General features: G+C 36.6%; 2 protein-coding genes across 2 annotated transcripts; one reads left to right on the top strand and one right to left on the bottom strand.

The window, feature by feature from the left end:
- Positions 1–941: 941 nt before the first annotated feature.
- Positions 942–5,981, bottom strand: LOC131794210 (fibrous sheath CABYR-binding protein). Its single transcript, XM_066167946.1, has 17 exons — positions 5,872–5,981; positions 5,043–5,125; positions 4,682–4,735; positions 4,341–4,376; positions 3,872–3,907; positions 3,660–3,695; positions 3,423–3,458; positions 3,177–3,212; positions 2,940–2,975; positions 2,694–2,729; positions 2,455–2,490; positions 2,210–2,245; positions 1,965–2,000; positions 1,720–1,755; positions 1,460–1,495; positions 1,254–1,284; positions 942–1,044 (listed from the first exon to the last, which is right to left on the bottom strand). The coding sequence occupies exons 2-15, from the start codon at positions 5,107–5,109 to the stop codon at positions 1,473–1,475; spliced, it is 540 nt and encodes a 179-aa protein (XP_066024043.1). The 5' UTR covers positions 5,110–5,125; positions 5,872–5,981; the 3' UTR covers positions 942–1,044; positions 1,254–1,284; positions 1,460–1,472.
- A 6,336-nt stretch (positions 5,982–12,317) lies between these two features.
- Positions 12,318–18,608, top strand: LOC131793726 (uncharacterized). Its single transcript, XM_066169196.1, has 13 exons — positions 12,318–12,373; positions 13,259–13,353; positions 13,684–13,731; positions 14,174–14,203; positions 14,525–14,554; positions 14,847–14,876; positions 15,141–15,170; positions 15,649–15,684; positions 16,086–16,115; positions 16,582–16,626; positions 17,318–17,359; positions 18,186–18,261; positions 18,500–18,608. Exons 2-12 carry the CDS (start codon positions 13,287–13,289, stop codon positions 18,254–18,256), a joined length of 459 nt encoding a protein of 152 aa, XP_066025293.1. The 5' UTR covers positions 12,318–12,373; positions 13,259–13,286; the 3' UTR covers positions 18,257–18,261; positions 18,500–18,608.
- The last annotated feature ends 339 nt before the right edge of the window (positions 18,609–18,947 follow it).

The raw sequence follows: 18,947 nt of genomic DNA, 5'->3' as shown, positions 1-18,947 counted from the left end.
CCACCTTGCCTAGCGATAGTGCTACCTAGATAAACAAATGTTTCCACCTTCTTTAGTGGTTTCCTTAACCAGAGATTTTGGTTCTGGGATGCTGGTGTTGATTTTGAGGATCTTGGTCTTTTCTTGATGTATCTTAAGGCCAATTTGTGTAGAGGTGGCTCTTAGAGATTTTGGTTCTGGGATGCTGGTGTTGATTTTGAGGATCTTGGTCTTTTCCTGATGTATCTTAAGGCCAATTTGTGTAGAGGTGGCTCTTAGCACTGTGGTCTTATTTTGCATCTGATGTTGGCCGTGAGAAAGCAGCGCCAGGCTAGGTCATCTGCAAAGTCTGCGGTACTTGTGCTTGTGTAAATGATAATTCTATAGCATGTGAGCATGTGGTAAGATTGGAGACCAGTGGGGGGGGGGAAACATTTCAGAAAACAAAGGGTCATACAGGGTCGACGTGATTACTTCGGTTCGTAGTCCTGATTACGAATATGAAGCTATGCTAATTACAACGATTATTTGGTTGTTCTTTCCATGTAACTAGTGGAACTTCAGGACGTTCCTTGGATGGAATACCCAATCCGGTTCAAGGCTACCAGTTTTGTACAAAAAGACCATAACGTGTGGTTTGTAAACAGCAGCTGCTCTGATTGTTACTAAATAAATATTTTTGTTCAAAGAGATCGCCAGGAAATAGGAGACAGATGGGTGGGACGTTTTTAGATCACAGGTAAGGGCGGCCGGGCTGCTTAGCAAAATTCAAAATGGAGACGAGTGTAACCGAATGTTTGATGTATTCTGAGACAAATTTTAAGGGCTAGGTTACTCTTTAGAATTCCACACTGCCGTAGCGTCAAAATTCCTTAATTCTTTTGTATGGCGAAGACACAAATCATTTCCTTTTGGAACATGCATTCCCTTGAAATTAACATTGCACAGTCAAATAAAGCCACTTCTATTCAGCAATTAGTCTTTATTACGGTAATGGCAATATTTACTACAGAAACATTTCTGCTGATCCCTCCTCCAAGCTACTTGCCATGGGTGCTGTAAATACTGCAAATATAAACAGAAAAATAATTTTGAATAACACAATGACGGCTATTTAAGGGGATTAAAGTTTGTCCGTATAACCCAAGCAAATCTTCGACGCTCCTAAGCACGCTCGTTTCCCTTAGATTCTTGTGGCTTTTTGATGTTTTTTCAATTTTAACCTTGCAAGGCATCATTTGTAATGTATTTTCCACAATGATGTGTTTCCTTACCTTCTTTCGGCCGGCACCTCTTCACCTGAAACTGAACAATTAAATAATAATTTGGTAAGCTTAGTTTCGCCAGGATTATAGATTAACTTCAAGGCACGAGGCACGGCGGAGGAAAAATTAGCTATTGTCTAACAGACATCTTTATCCAAGTTATTAATTCATAGTCAACAAAGTTATGCAAGTAAACAAGTGGATCGAAAATGAACCTTTTTGTCCCGTTCAATAGCCCGGCATTCTTTCACCTGAAAACAACCAAGTAAAAATTTTAATAAGCTAAAATTTACAATGTTAAAAGACTTGTGGACAAATTTTCTTAGCGAAAGATAAAGGCACGAGGCACAGCGGAGGAAATATTTTCAGGCAAAGCGACAAAAAAACTATCCATTTTCTAAACAGCCCTCATTATTCAGGTTATTAATCATTAGTCAACTAACTATGCAAGTGAACAAGTGGATAGGAATTTCACCTGGTTGTTCCCTTCTTTCGGCCGCCATTGCATTAGCTGAAAACAATCAACTAATAATTTAGTAAATTTGTTTTCGCACTGATCAAAGACTTGTGACATTTATTGATAAAAAAACCTTAAAAAAAAGCATGAGGCACAGCAAGATAAATATTATCAATTGTCTAAACAATCAATAATTATTAATTATTAATTACTAATTATAAGTCAACAAGCTATGTAAGTGAACAAGTGGATAGGAATTTCACCTGGTTGTTCCCTTCTTTCGGCCGCCATTGCATTAGCTGAAAACAATCAACTAATAATTTAGGAAATCTGTTTTCGCACTGATCAGACTTGTGACATTTATTGATAAAAAAAAAACCTTAAAAAAAGCATGAGGCACAGCAAGATAAAAATTATCAATTGTCTAAACAATCAATAATTATTAATTATTAATTACAAATTATAAGTCAACAAGCTATGCAAGTGAACAAGTGGATAGGAATTTCACCTGGTTGTTCCCTTCTTTCGGCCACCATTGCATTAGCTGAAAACAATCAAATAATAATTTAGTAAATCTGTTTTCGCACTGATCAAAGACTTGTAACATTTATTGATAAAAAAAACCTTAAAAAAAGCATGAGGCACAGCAAGATAAATATTGTCAATTGTCTAAACAATCAATAATTATTAATTATTAATTACTTTTTATAAGTCAACAAGCTATGCAAGTGAACAAGTGGATAGGAATTTCACCTGGTTGTTCCCTTCTTTCGGCCGCCATTGCTTCAGCTGAAAACAATTAAATAATAATTTAGTAAATTTGTTTTCGCGCTGATCAAAGACTTGTGACATTTATTAATAAAAAAAAAAAATTAAAAAAAGCACGAGGCACAACAGATAAAAATTATCAATTGTCTAATCAATCAATAATTATTAATTACGAATTATAAGTCAACAAGCTTTGCAATTAGACAAGTGGATAGGAATTTCACCTGGTTGTTCCCTTCTTTCGGCCACCCATGCTTTAGCTGAAAACAATCAAATAATAATTATGCAAATTTGTTTTCGCGCTGATCAAAGACTTGTGACATTTATTGATAAAAAGAAAACTTAAAAAAAACATGAGGCCCAGCAAGATAAAAATAATCAATTGTCTAAACAATCAATAATTACTAATTATTAATTACTCATTGTAAGTCAACAAGCTATGCAATTAAACAAGAGGATAGGAATTTCACCTGGTTGTTCTCTTCTATCGGCCGGCATTCCTTCAGCTGAAAATAATCAAATAATAATTTAGTAAATTTGTTTTCGCACTGATCAAACACTTGTGACAATTATTGATAAAAAAAAAATTAAAAAAAGCACGAGGCACAACAGATAAAAATTATTAATTGTCTAAACAATCAATAATTATTAATTACGAATTATAAGTCAACAAGCTTTGCAATTAGACAAGTGGATAGGAATTTCACCTGGTTGTTCCCTTCTTTCGGCCACCCATGCTTTAGCTGAAAACAATCAAATAATAATTATGCAAATTTGTTTTTGCGCTGATCAAAGACTTGTGACATTTATTGATAAAAAGAAAACTTAAAAAAAACATGAGGCCCAGCAAGATAAAAATAATCAATTGTCTAAACAATCAATAATTACTTATTATTAATTACTCATTGTAAGTCAACAAGCTATGCAATTAAACAAGAGGATAGGAATTTCACCTGGTTGTTCTCTTCTATCGGCCGGCATTCCTTCAGCTGAAAATAATCAAATAATAATTTAGTAAATTTGTTTTCGCACTGATCAAACACTTGTGACAATTATTGATAAAAAAAAAATTAAAAAAAGCACGAGGCACAACAGATAAAAATTATTAATTGTCTAAACAATCAATAATTATTAATTACGAATTATAAGTCAACAAGCTTTGCAATTAGACAAGTGGATAGGAATTTCACCTGGTTGTTCCCTTCTTTCGGCCACCCATGCTTCAGCTGAAAACAATCAAATAATAATTTAGCAAATTTTTTTTTCGCACTGATCAAAGACTTGTGACAATTATTGATAAAAGAAAAAATTAAAAAAAGCATGAGGCACAGCAAGATAATAATTATAATTATTATATAATTATAATTATAATAATTAGTGAACAAGTGGATAGGAATTTCACCTGGTTGTTCCCTTCTTTCGGCCGCCATTGCTTCAGCTGAAAACAATTAAATAATAATTTAGTAAATTTGTTTTCGCGCTGATCAAAGACTTGTGACATTTATTAATAAAAAAAAAAATTAAAAAAAGCACGAGGCACAACAGATAAAAATTATCAATTGTCTAATCAATCAATAATTATTAACTATTAATTACAAATTATAAGTCAACAAGCTATGCAAGTGAACAAGTGGATAGGAATTTCATCTGGTTGTGCCCTTCTTTCGGCCGCCATTGCTTCAGCTGAAAACAATTAAATAATAAGTTGGAAAATTTGTTTTCGCAATGATTTAAGACTTATGGAGAATTTTATAGCCAAATTTAAAGGCATGAGGCACATCGGATGAAATATTATCCGATTTTCTTAACAGATACCCTTTTTTAAGTCAACATGCAAGCTATGCAAGTGAACAAATGAATCGACGATGAACCTGTCTCTCCCCTTCTTTCGGCAGGCATTCCTTCACCTGAAAACAATAAAATATTAGTTTAGTAATCTTAGCTTTGCGATGATGCAAGACTTGTGGACGAATTCTGATAGTAGAGGCTCAGTGACAGACAAAATTGTCTGCGTGAAACCTGAAATATTGGGATAATGTTTATTATCTGTTGTATTTGTCATTGTTTATTCATTGTTTATATATATATTTGCCTATTTTTTTCTTCATCTCATTTAGACTTGTCTCTTCCTTAGCACACGTATAGATTGAAATTCTTAAAAATAATAATACACACTTTAAAGTTTTAAAATGATATTAACGTGAGATGCAACCTTTCAATCTCGCGAGTCTGCCAAATTGTCTTCGCTCAGCCTCAATTTTGCCAGCTGAAAACAAGTAGGTGAAAATTCAATAAGCTCAGATTCGCGGGTAGATTTGCTAATCATTTCTTTTAAAAAAACACTAGATTTCCGATCGAAAACAGGTTACCCGTCCTTGTTCTCCCGACTTTTGCCTCATAACTCTTCTCCCCATTATATATTTTCTTTCTACTCCTAAATAGCAAAGTAACATCCTATACCTGGTTAGTCTGTCTATTTTAATTATCTTCTCGCTAGAAAATATATAAATGTTGCAAAGAGAAGTTACAAGTCGCCTTTTTCTGCGAGTTTCAGAGTTGAAAAATTCTTTTACCTGTCACAAAGAAGTCCATGGCACACATTGCCACGATACAAAGCACCAAAACTGTGGACATTTTCATGTTTATCTTGCTTTCGCTGTATTGAATTGACAAAACCAAACGGAAAACGTGAAATATCAATGAGTGGTGGGTGTTCCTTAAGGAGGGTAGTCAGCTCTAGTTTGCCAACAAGTCGTTTTATAAGAGGAAAGAGGATATCAAAATTTTAAATTTTAAAAATTGTCGCCACATCGTTTAGTCTTCTCTGTTGTTATGGTTACAGAAGTGAGATTATGACATGCGCAGACGTTATTCAGCACTTTCGACGAGGCTTGTCATCCTTAAAATTGAAAGGCCAATTTCTCAGTGCGTTCTTCGTAAGAGCGTACAGGGGCGACAGGTAACATTCGTCAACGCTTCTTGCTTTCTCCGTCCCTATGTCCGAAGGCTGACAGTATTTTTCTTTTCTTAAACTACTCCAAGAGATTGACGGGGAAGAAAAAGAAGTGACACCGAACTGAAAAATATTGTGAAGAACAGGGCAGTCAATTGATCTTGCAAAAAACTCGGAAATTTCATGAAGGGCTTTGAAAAAAGTTTGAAGTAATAAAAATTAGATACTCTCGTGTAAATAAGGCGTGTCTTGATAAGCGGGCCGAGTTAATTCCAACAACAGCTCATACTATTAGGAAGGATGGTTTTAGTTAAGGAAATGTTCTATTTAAGTAGATCTTTACGCCTTTGTAATCTAGAGTTCAGCCCTGGATATCCATTCTCTACTAGTAAGAAAAAGCTAAGAAAATTGTGGAAGAACAGCCGCATGGAATGAAGAAAGCAACTTACTTTACACGCCTTGTCACAAGATTCTGAAAGCCTCTCGAATTCTTCGCAGCAGCTCGGACGAGAATGAGTAACTTATGATCAAACAAGAATGTTTGCCGCTTTTTAAAGTGATTTTAGATGCAAAAAAAAGTCATTTTTTTTAAAAGTGCTTGAGGCGACGCATTTTATGCCATAGTCACGATCACACTTCCGTGCCCAGGAAGGGTGATGGACTTGAGTTTCAATTTATGTTAAACTTGATCATGATAAAAATGAAGAATCTGAGTATATTTCAGATGTTATTTTCAAAATGTGATTGAAAAAGGTCCTACCCGAGACGTTACTAAGAGAAACGATTGCTGTCGCTGCAAACAGTCGTGTTGCCAGAGGTCAAATGACGTAAGTTAAAAGTCTAAAAAAATCGTAGACCTGAGAGTATGATATTCGTTTCTCTCCCAGTGTAAATTAATACTATATATGTATATATACTTCTATGTATAAGTATAAAAATCTCTAACGGTGAAAGGACATTAAACTCTGTTAATCTTTCCTGCTCTGTCTGTCTTAGTTGCAAGTTTGAAGCTAAGCTCAGGTTGAAGATCCTTTAGAGAGAACGACTCAGTAACGGCAAGCGATTTCTTCCTTTAGTCACACCTTCTCGGATCGTCTTCGTAGTCAAATGTACTATATTCGAGGAGGAATTGTGGTGTTTCATCAATATCTACGTGATAGAAACCAATATCATACCCATAAGCGCACGAACCATTGTTTTTGAAATTCATCTGACCTCTGGCAACACAAATGTTTGCTTTAACGAAGGTAAGTGCTGTTAGCTACAGCTATCATCTTCGTTAAAGCAAACATTTGTGTTGTCAGAGGTCAGATGAATTCCAAAAACAATTTGACTTACTCCGAGTGGCATACATCACATAATATACCAATCAATGTTATTTTATCATAATGCTCATGTAAAATTGCGCTTTCTGTTTAGAAAGAAGCCTGTGTTTCTTACTTTCTAGCCTGGAGCGTTTCTCCGAAAAAGGAAGCTGATATTTAGCTTCAGATAAATTGAAAATGGTAAACACGGACGCCGGTGGGCATGACTTTTATGATCACGTTGACATTTATGATAACCGCCCTTGGTTAGCCGCACGTCATACAGCGCCGGACTGACGCGCGGAAGGTCGAGGGTTCAAATCTTAGACTGGACCAACACTTAGGGACTAAAAAAAACTGAGGAGAATGTGCTGCCTTTGTTATGACATCGGCAAATGGATAGATATTCTATTCTACGATAAATTGTAAGCCCCGTCTCCTGCATCTTCTCTGTACTGGTTAGCAGGGGACGTTTAAGGACTTACGCACTTTTATAAAGAGTAAGGAGCGTTGGTCCCAGTGTTGTGGTCTGGCCTTGTCAATGTTTACACAGGCCCTCATTCAAACCAGCTCTGAGCTGAACCGGGCCAGCCTGTCTAAATGTCGCAAATACGTACACGTCCACAAGCATCTGTATGTCGACGAATTTTTTAAAGCGTAGTAAGTTGATGCATCTGCTGTTCAAACGTTGTATATTTTTTAATCAATAAAAAATATCCATACGTGTAGCGATAGCGTTTTTCGGCCATTATGATTCTGAACTACGAGTACAGAAAAAGAAACTGTTTCGCTCCCGCTGCCTAAACAACGATTTCCACGTACAATGGTACATTACTTCACCACGTGCATATTTGCCCACATGATAGTGAAATTTTGGAGAAAACTAAAAGCGATGCTATTAAGACCTAAGACGAAAAGAGGAGCTACAAAATTTCGAAATAGACCGTTTTTTAACAGGGAAGCAAAATAAAATTTGAACACCATTTTTTTATCGCAAAAATGCAGCTTGGGCACACAGGTTGTGCTACAAATATGGTGTTATGTGCATATGGCGGAAAGTCTTAAGCGATAGGTGTCTACTGAGGTTTGTTTGTTAGTTGTTTGAGTTGATAGAGGATATCAACGGTCTAAATTGTCCAAAATTGGGGGCACATCAACTGATGTATTCTGTTGCCATGTATTCAGATACGAGAAAGTGGCATGCGCAGACGTTATTCAGTGTTGTCGACGTGGCTCTCCTCATTTCTGAAATGAAACGGCCAGTCCTTGCCAAGTTTTCCATAAGAGGTGTCTTGATAAGCGATCTGTTGATTATAGAGTCGGCTGCTGTTAAAAAAAAATGAAGTGAGAGTTGATTTTACGAACAAGTGAGAGACTTTAGCGTAACAAAGCTCGAACATAAATTAACAGTCATGTTCACGTGCAATCATGTTCTGTTCATAATGTATATCGAATATCAGTTCACATTTTGGAGAAACGCCCGAGGTAAGGAAGTGGGAAAACTCAGGGTTCCTAGCATAACCATCTAAAGCACTTCTCTTTTGATCACATTTCACTTCGACTGAGCATAAATGCCATTTGAAATGGCCATTTTGTTAAAATGATGTAAACAGCTGTTTTGCCAGAGGTAAGATGACTTTCAAAAACAATGATGTAACTAGTAACAATCTTCTTCGTTAATGAAAACAGCTGTTTTGCCAGAGGTAAGATGACTTTCAAAAACAATGACTTCAAGCGCTTGAATATATAATAATCGTTTCTATCGTACAGATATTAATGAAATACCAAAATTTCTGAAACTCCTTCATCAAAATCCAATATTCCTCCAATTTATTGAACAATTACATTTGTACAAGTAAATTCGACTAAGTTATCATGGTCATTGGGTCTATGAACGTGTCACGGCTTTTCGCGAACGTTCTTTTCGTTTTTTTCGGATTGAACAGCATATTCTTATTTGAAATCGACTTTTTTAAAAGAAAATAAGCTTTATGTGGAGAGCTTGTCTTGTATGTATGAAACTTTTCTTCATGCAGTTCTTACGTGCCTTTGATCTTTGCATCCGGTGTTCTTTCGGTGTTTTTGATTTACTGATATGGAATTGGTATTTAAATAATAAATTTTGAATTAAATATCGCCTCGTAGACACAAACGTATCTATTCGTCTTGAAAATGTCTTTGCCAATGAGCGAAGCAGACGAGTAAGAACGTCAATTATGAAAACACGAACGAAGAATATGCGACTCGGCTAATAATGCGTCCAAATGAATGCTGGGATTGGCCAACCCTGCACCAGGTCCCTCAAGGGACCTGGGCGTGTTTTTTCGCGCGGCTTCGATCTTTATGGTATTTGTGGGAGACGCCTCCCAAATTCTTTAATGACATTGTATGTTGGCAAACCATTTTTTGCCTTTCTCTGATGGGCCAAGGAGATCATTGATCTGTGTGGGAATGTGAAAATTACCTTAGACATCCCGAAAAGTACTAAATTTCAACTAAAACCTTCTATTTCGGGTTCATGTAGAAGTCTGTAATAAGTTGTTACACTTACCCTTCCATCCCGTTCCGCACAGCCTTGATCTTTTTTGTTATAAAGTCTTGAAAGGCTCTCAAAAGTGTATGTTTGCAGACCCTCTTTCGCTCCACGATGGGCTGAGGATAACATGGAATTCGAATATTACAATAAACCAAGATATCTTGTAAGTTACTTAAATTTAAAGAGAAATATGTTATTTACATTTCGCGGTAAAACGTTTTGTTCATGAAATTTTCAGCTTCCACCACAATTGTATCAGCGTTTTTTTTACATACGCATATACTCACAAACATAAAAAATTGAGGTTGACCTTGTCAAGTAGCTGGTCATAGGAAGAGCTGTAATCCTTAAGTAATGTGAGTATGCGTTTAGTTAAAGCCTCTAACTTTTCTGCATTACGTGCACCACAGTGATGCCAAACTGTAAAGCAGTATTGAAAATGTGGTAACATGAAGTCAATCAGAAATCAGTTTATGAAGTCTTAACATAAGGCTAAACTGATTGTTTATCTTCTTGCAGATGGCAGATATATGGTTATCGAAACAAAATTTGTTGTCAATTCTCGCAACAAATACGTCAATCGAGGGCTTGACAACAGAAGAAAACGTATGATCAGTTGTTCCCAATATTATTGCTTGCAGCTTGTTTTCATTGATAATCATGCTATTATTGCGATACCACTAATTAGCAACTAGCAAATCATGAGTTATGCTTAATTTAATTTTTAATTTTCGGCGCAGCATTCTTAGAAAACTTTAAAGCACATTATAAACCGCCTGCTTTGCAGGCTTTCTTCAAGTTATTAATCGTTAGCCTACAAGCTATGCAAGTGAAAAAGAGGATCGACAATCAACCTTTTCCTTCCCTTCTGTTTCGGACGCATCATCCGAAAACAAGCAAACGATAATTTAACAAGGTGAGCTTCGCAATGATCCAAGACTTGTAGACAAAATACAATGGCAAAAACCACTAGGATGAGACACGGCGGAGGACAAAATGGTCAGTTGTCTTATTAGAGCTCTGCAACTATGACTGAGGCATATTTGCAAATAACTCACATATCTAACATGTGGTGCAAAACCTCGGTGGTATATGTGATTCTCTATTAAATGTTTTGAATCAATATTTATGTTTTTCTTGACCTTACTTGATCATACTCTCGCTGTGCAAGGGAAAATCCTCCATACCTTAACTACAATCAGTTCAACTGCACACATTACAGCAGAAATGCTTAAAACAATAATGTATACTTTAAATTATCAAAATGATATGTACATTAAATAAACAGCGAAAACAAATAAATTGAATAATCAACCTGATAGTTGTCTGTTGTTGTTTTTTATGAACGCGGTGGCTTTTCTTCTCGCGAATGCTTTTTATTTTTTTTACTTTTTTCACTGACACTAGTAAGGCTGAAATCAAGTTATTTACTTCGAAGATAAGTTTCAATGCTATGGAACTGTTTTACAATTGTGTTGGAATTGGAGCAGCTTCTTGGAGAGCAGAGTTTTGTTATGAAGTAAAATATTGGTATTTTGATTATTCATGCAGATTTACGATGGCCTCATTGTTTGTTATGTTTCGTATAACTTGACATTTTATCGACCCTGACTGTGCACGTGCTTGTTACAAGTTAGATATAGGTGGGCATGTTAAAAGAGAACTTCCGTCTTCAAACCGATCCGAAATATCGGAGCTAAAAACATGTTTTTTGTTCAGAGGTGCACGTGAATTATAGATCGATTGGGTTTAGCGAAGGAAAACACGCTTAACGTAAACTGCACGTCCCTTGAGGGACTTGGTACGTACAGGGTTGGCCAATCCCAGCGTTCATTCTGACCCCATTACTAGAATAATTGGCGCTGCAAGGTACTATTATCTGAGTATCTTGACCATCAGTTTCTATTTTGGAGAAACTCTTCGGACAAAAAGTGGGAAACTTGTATAACTAACAAAAACCTTTTACCTTTAAACCACTATTCACTCCACTTAGACGAAAGCATACTTTGACAAGGCCTTTACGCTAAGATACCGTTCGTCAGTTTTTTTGATTGACATTGGGACTGAATAAGATTCAGCCTAAAATTAAGAAAAAACTGTTCATAAAGAGAAATACCACCGTGTTTATAAACTTATTACGCATGGAGAAGATCTTATCCTACGAAAAAGGAGAAATTGTGGTATTTAATCAATATCTTTATGATGGAAACAAAGCTTATGCTCGCGAAATTCTAAGTCAAAATTCCTTCCCCTCCCAGGCTCCTTATTCAGTCGTTTCCTCTAAGTGAAACTTGGGTCACAGCCTTGGTCAAGGGTCTAAATTGGGGTTAGATATATGGACGTGAAGAGAATTTTAATTTTGATTCCCCTTTCTATGACAGCTTACTTAAGTTGGTGAGCTTTCAAAAAAGTATAAGCGAAAAGAAAAGCCACCGCGTTCATAAAAAAAAACTGCCACGTTTATGAAAACCGCCACGTTCAAAGGATCGATTACCATGACGACACAGATATCTTTTCGTATGAAGATAGCGAGAATGAATCATGTCCAATGCACGCAGATATCATCCTGTAAAAGTAAATATTCTGATATTTCATAGATATATGTATTTTTTGATAAAGACTAAACATTAACGTATGTGTGGTAAATATCTATGTGATAGAAAAAGAAGCTCTACTCTTAAGCCCTCGAATTAATTCGACTTTTCCTATTTACGTCTTCTGACCTCTGGCAATCCAACTGTTTGCAGTGGCAGAAATGGTTTCTATAGGTTACATCTTGAACTGTACCTTTCCAATCATGGACTGTGAATAACGCATTTACTAAAATTTGAAATATATTTAGATTAATTCGTAAATTTCATCTTGATCAAGATTATCGTGTAAGAAAACTCATGTCTAGTTACCCTTTTTAGTTACTGAAGTGTGATTGTGTCTACAAGAAGAGCAAATTCTATTGTTTTACCTCGCCTAAAGCGCTTTCCGGCCAAGAATAGTAACTCTTCTTTGTTTGGAAATCGCATAAAAGAGCTGCAAACTCCCTAATTTGATCATTAGTTACTCATTCCCGTCCGAGAAGAAGACTTCAAGAGGGTTACAGAATCTTGTGACAAGGTGTGCAAAGTAAGCTGCTTTCTTCTCTCCATGAGGCCGTTCTTTTCACATTTTTCCTGTCAGGAGGTATAAGATATCCAGGGCTGAAGTCTTGTTTACAAAGGCGTAAAGTTGGTTAAATAGATCATTTCCTTGGCTAAAACTATTCTTCGTAGTAAAGGGGTAAGTTTCTAAAGAAACTGTGGTGCTGCGTCGGTGGGAGAGTATAGCAGGTAATTTAGTGTTAACAACTGGGTTGAAAACGTAAATTAGCCACCGTAAAGGGTAAAAAAGCTGACGTTTCGAGCGTTAGCCCTTCGTCATCGCTCTTACGAAGGGCTAACGCTCGAAACGTCAGCTTTTTTACCCTTTACGGTGGCTAATTTACGTTTTCAACCCAGTCGTTAACACTAAATTACCTGCTATTCTTTGTAGTATACGAGCTGTTGTTAATATCGGTCTTTTTTTCAAGAAACACCTTATTACTGAACATAAGACTTTTTCATTTTTATCGCTTAAAATTTCATTCAAAGGACAAAATATGGTTTTCAAATAATATTTCGCACTCCTGTTAAAGAACGCTCTGTTGCTAGACTTTCAGTCATGTTTTCTTGCGTCTTAACTTAGGCAAAAAAAAAACCACGCCTATCTTTATTTTCTGCAAAATTTGCCATTTTATTATAATCCTGCAATGGTTTCACACGTGAGCCCGCTAAAGATCTTGACACGCGCTAGACATTTCTACTCTGTCCTCTACATCAGGTTATTCACAGGGTATTCATACCATATGTTAATCTGTAGATTAGCCTTTTACTTGTAATTAGCTTTGTAGCGCACTGAAGTCTCTCTTCCACATAAAGCCATATCGGTTTTGCTTAATTGTTTTTCTGGGTTTTTTTTCTTTAGTATTCAAAGTAGCAAACGCAAGATAAAGATGAAGATACCCACAGTTTTGTTGCTCTGCATGGTGGCTTTGTTTTTCATGGATTGTTTTGTATCAGGTACAAGAATTTTCTTTGTCTCCCGGAATTGACTGACTTCTAACTTCTTTTTTCAGTATCAATACAATATCTAGCAAGTAGGTGGTGAAAATAGACAAACTTAACTGCTACAGGATGTTGCCTTCATAAAACAGAACAATCTCCTGGGTTAGTAACAAAGAAATGTAGAAAAGCTGGTGAGGAGAACGGAGAGCAAGAATTTTGAAGATAATGGTGACCCTTTTTCAAGTGGAGATCTAGTGGTCTCAAAACTCAATTTGAAATTTAATCCGCAAGTCTTGAATTATTCCGAAGGTGAGCAATATTGATTTCTTATCTGCTTTTTTTCAGCTGAAGGGAAGGAGGTCCAGCGAAGAGGATACATCAGAAAACTTTCAGGTTGCTTATTCAAGTTATTTGTTTTCGCTGTTAATTTAATGTACATACCATTTTGATAATTTAAAGTATACATTATTGTTTTAAGCATTTCTGCTGTAATGTGTGCAGTTGAACTGATTGTAGTTAAGTTATGGAGGATCTTCCCTTGCATAGTGAGAGTATGATCATGTGAGACCGAGAAAAAACATAAGTGTTAACTCAAACCATTCAATAGAGAATCACATATATCACCGAGATTTTACACCACATGTTAGGTATGTGAATTAGTCATTGGCAAATATGTTTCAGTCATATTTGTAAAACTCTGTTAAGACAAATGATCATTTTCTCCTCCGCCGTGGCTTATCCTTGCGGTTTTTGCCACCAGATTTTGTCTTCAAGTCTTGGATCATTGCATCATTGCGAAGCTTACCTTGTTAATTTATCATTTGCTCGTTTTCAGGCGATGGGTCCCAGAAAAGGAGAGAAAAAGGTTTATTGTCGATCCTCTTATTGATTCACTTGCGTAGCTTATAGACTAATGATAACTATCTTGGATAGAGCCTGCCAAGCGGGCAATTTATTATGTGCTCAAAAGTTTTAAAAGAATGCCGCCGCGAAAAAGAGCGCTAAGATCTGAGAGGCTTGGGACTGAAAATAATGGCAGCGTGATAGGCGCGCGATGAGAACTCTGCGTGACATACCGTGGCCAAGAACGTAATGCTATCGTAATGCCGGTTACATTTCAGAATTGTTTTTAAGTAAAAGCTCTGTAAGACGGTTGATAACTTTGTCTTTCGCCTCTTGTTTTCAGGTGACGCACCTGAGAAAAGGGAAGAACAAGGTTTGTTGTCGATCATTAACTCATTAAAATCTTGGATAGAGCCTGCCAAGCGGGCAGTTTATTATGTGCTCAAAAGTTTTATAAGAATGCCGCCGCGAAAAAAGGCGCTAAGATCTAAGAGGCTTTGGACTGAAAATAATGGCAGCGTAATTGGCGCTCGATGAGAACTCTGCGTGACATACCGTGGCCAAGAACGTAATGCTATCGTAATGCCGGTTGCATTTCAGAATTGTTTTTAAGTAAAAGCTCTGTAAGACGGTTGATAACTTTGTCTTTCGCCTCTTGTTTTCAGGTGACGCACCTGAGAAAAGGGAAGAACAAGGTTTGTTGTCGATCATTAACTCAAACCATTCAGTAGAGAATCACATATATCACCGAGGTTTTACACCACATGTTAGGTATGTGAATTAGTTATTGTCAAATATGTTTCAGTCATATTTGTAAAACTCTGTTAAGACAAATGATCATTGTCTCCTCCGCCGTGGCTTATCCTTGCGGTTTTTGCCACCAGATTTTGTCTTCAAGTCTTGGATCATTGCATCATTGCGAAGCTCACCTTGTTAATTTATCATTTGCTCGTTTTCAGGCGATGGGTCCCAGAAAAGGAGAGAAAAAGGTTTATTGTCGATCCTCTTATTGATTCACTTGCGTAGTTTATAGACTAATGATAACTATCTTGAATAAAGCCTGCCAAGCGGGTGGTTTATTATGTGCTCCAAAATTTTATGAGAATGCCGCAGCGAAAAAGAGCAAAAAGACCTGAGGGGCTTGGGACTGAGAATAATGGCAGCGTACTAGGAGCTTCATAAGAAATTTGCGTGAAAATAAGAGTCAAAATATAGGAATGCATAAAAAACATGCATGTCATTAATAAAGAATCACCTACCTGATAAATGATTAACACCATGCTTGAGGTTTGGAGGCGAGTTATTCGCAAGAATGTATTCGCCAAATTTGCAAAGTACTGTTAAGAAAATCGATCATTTTGTCCTCTGCCAGGGCTCGCCCCAGTTGGTTTTGTTATCAGATTTTGTCTACAAGGCTTGCATCACTGTGAAACTCAGCTTACTAAATTCTTATTTGCTTGTTTTCAGGTGAAGAAATGCCGGTCCCAGGAGGATTATATCAAGGTTACTGATTAAAATGAATTGTTTTTTATATTTATGTAAATTAGATAAGTTTTTGATATTTATTTATACATTATTTTCTTAAGCTTGCCTATTGTAATTTCTGTATTTTAAGATTGTGTCAATGTAAAAAGTTATTTTCCGTGTTTACATTGTTTCCCGGGGGGGGGGGGAGGGAGTTGTTTCCCTCCATGGGTTCATTCTCGAGTCCCTTGTACACTCGTATAGCTAAGAGACTAAAAAATAATGACTGGAATAAAACCTAAGTGGGCGGTTTGGCGTGTGCGCCAGATTTTGATTTTGTCTTTCACCGAAGCTCATCCGATGGAGTTTTGAGTTTTGTGACCTCCAATCTGTATCATTGCGAAGCTTACCTTCTATATTTATTATTTTCTTGTTTTCAGGTGATGCGCCTCAGAGAAGGGAAGAAAAAGGTTCGTTGTCCATCCTCTTATTCACTTGCGTGGCTTATAGACTGATGATAAATATCTTGGATACAGCCTGTCAAGCGGGCGGTTTATTATGTGCTCTAAAGCTTTATAAGAATGCCGCCGTGAAAAAGGGCGCTAAGATCTGAGAGGCTTGGGACTGAAAATAATGGCAGCGCACTAGGAGCTCGATGAGATCTTTGCGTGAAAATGACAGTCAAAAATAAATGAATGCATAAAAAACATGCATGTCATTAATAAAGAATTACCTACATGATAAATGATTAACACCAAACTTGAGGTTTGAGTTCGCAAGAATGTATTCGCCAAATTTGCAAAGTACTGTTAAGAAAATCTATCATCTTGTCCTCTGCCAGGGCTCGCCCCAATTGGTTTTGCTATCAGCTTTTGTTTACAAGTTTTGCATCTCTGCAAAGCTCAGCTTACTAAATTCTTACTTGCTCGTTTTCAGAAGAAATGCCAGCCGATAGAAAAATATTCCTCAGGCGATTTCAAGGTAACTGATTAAAATAATTTGTTTTTGCCAATTGTATAAAATAGATATGATTTTGAAGTTTATTTATATATCATTATTGTAAGCTTGCCTATTGTACTGTCTTCATTTTAAGATTATGTCTATGCAAAAAGTTATTTTCCGTGTTTACGCTGTTTCCTTTGGAGAGGGGGGGGGGTTTGGCTCCCTCTATGGATTCATTTTCGAGTCCCTTATTCACTTATATAGCTAATCGATTAACAAATGATAACTTGGATAAAACCTCCTTGGTAGACGGTTTGGCGTGTGCGTCAGACTGGCAAAGACACAAAAAGAGCGCAAAGACGCTTGGGATGAAAAATTATGGTGGCCTAAGAGAGACTCGATTGGAGGTTTGCGTGACATCCTAAGAACGGCTGGGAAGGAGACAGTTTGAAAATGAGAAGCCAAGAAAAAAAACACGGGAATAAATTCAAAACATTTAATAAATAGATAATCACTAATACAATAGGTATATAATTGACTTGCTATCTTGCTATGGTAATGCCGTGTGCATTTTAGTATTGTATTTAACCAAAAGCTCTGTAAGACAATCTATGATTTTGTCCTTCACCGAGGCTCATCTCGTGGAGTTTGATATTACTTTTCGTCCGCAAGTCTCAAATCATTGCGAAACTGAGCGTACTAAATTCTTACTTGTTTTCATCTGCTCAAGGCGACGTTCCCACCGAGAGGAGACAGGAATCCTTGCAGCGATGTAAGGATTGCCTATTCTAATTATTTGGTTTTGTTTTTCTATGAAGACTGATGTAATTTTATGAATTTAATGTTTATATTATTGTCATTATTTGCAGAATTTCTACTGTAGTGTAAACATATTTTGATTTTATCGTGCATAGGGGGAATTTTTCTATGTTTATATAGGGCATTCGCATCGAGAAATAAAGTTTTGATGTCTTCGATCCCCCGAAGTGATTATGGCTTGCATCAAGATGAGATATTCTTTCTTCAAGAAAACAAGTCAACATACCGCATTTCCTCAGAAACTGCAAACTTACACTGAACTTAGGGAAGAAGTATCCTTCAGAAATCACTCTATTTGATTATTCTCTCCAAAAAGCAGACTAGCTTTTCGAAAACTGTCTCGGCTATGGATGCTTCAATCCGCAGCTTCTTTTTTCAGTTCTTTTTTTATTAACTCTGGTGACCCAATGAGGAAATATGTGCTGTTCAGAAAGACATTTTTGACTCAAAGGATGACTTAAGTGCTAAGCAAAGCAGTAGCTGTCTATGTACCAAAACGCGCTCTTTGCGGGTGTGACCAGGTTACTGAGTTGTTTTCAAAATGGCGGCGTCCATTGACGGGTATTCAACACATCTAAAGACAATTCCAACGATTAAGCAACTCTTAAGAATCTCAAAACTGCAATTTGAGCTTCTCTTATGATTTCGTTTGCATACATTGTTAAGCCTAAAAGAAATTTATATAAAGCCTTTGAATGAATAAAACTTAATGCCTTACTTTTGTTTGCCAGGTATTAACTTCGTAACTAATTAAGTTTTGATGTATATGCTCTCTCTAGTGGGTTCGCTGTGCCTGCATCTAGGAGGGCTTGAAACTTGGGCTGAAGAATGGGGACCAGGAAATGAATAGATAAGGTAAGTTTTACTTGAAGCTATGGCCACGCTTGGAATTTAGCGTGGCGTTTTCCCACATGTGCCTTGCAAGGTTAGAATTGAAAAACATCAAATTAAAAAAGCAGTAGGAATCCAGGTGATACTAGAGTACTTAGGGATGTTGAAGATTTACAAGGATTGCACGGACAAATTTCGATCTCCTTCTTCTTCGAAGGCCGAGATTATCATTAATAATTTTTTTCTTTTTTCGCATTTGCAGGTATTTACGTTACAGCAATCATGGCAAGTAGCTTAGAGGAGGGAGCAATAAAATTGTTTCTGTAGTAAATGTTGCCATAACCGCAATAAAGACTGATTGCTGAAAAAGAGTGACGTTCTTTGACTGTGTAAAGCTAGTTTTAAGAGAGTGTATGTTCCAGATACTATATGGTTTATACCTCCACCATTTAAACTTTAAATGGTGGAGATATAAACCATATAACAATCTCGAGTTCTTGAAGAACTCGAGAAATAAACACCCATGCATTATGAAATTGGAAAGGTTAACCTAAAGCTTTGAAAATTGTCTCAACATGTGCTGAAAACTCGATTACAGACGCCGCCATTTTGAATAATTTCGCTCAGCAACTCGTCTGCTTACATGTGACGCAAAAAATAAGACCTACTCGCCTTTCTCCCATCTCTTGACCATCTCTTGGAACAAAAAA

The sequence above is a fragment of the Pocillopora verrucosa genome, chromosome 6 (genome assembly GCF_036669915.1).
Source record: "Pocillopora verrucosa isolate sample1 chromosome 6, ASM3666991v2, whole genome shotgun sequence".
NCBI classification, from domain to species: domain Eukaryota; kingdom Metazoa; phylum Cnidaria; class Anthozoa; order Scleractinia; family Pocilloporidae; genus Pocillopora; species Pocillopora verrucosa.
This window is presented reverse-complemented; position numbering and strand designations above follow the sequence as displayed.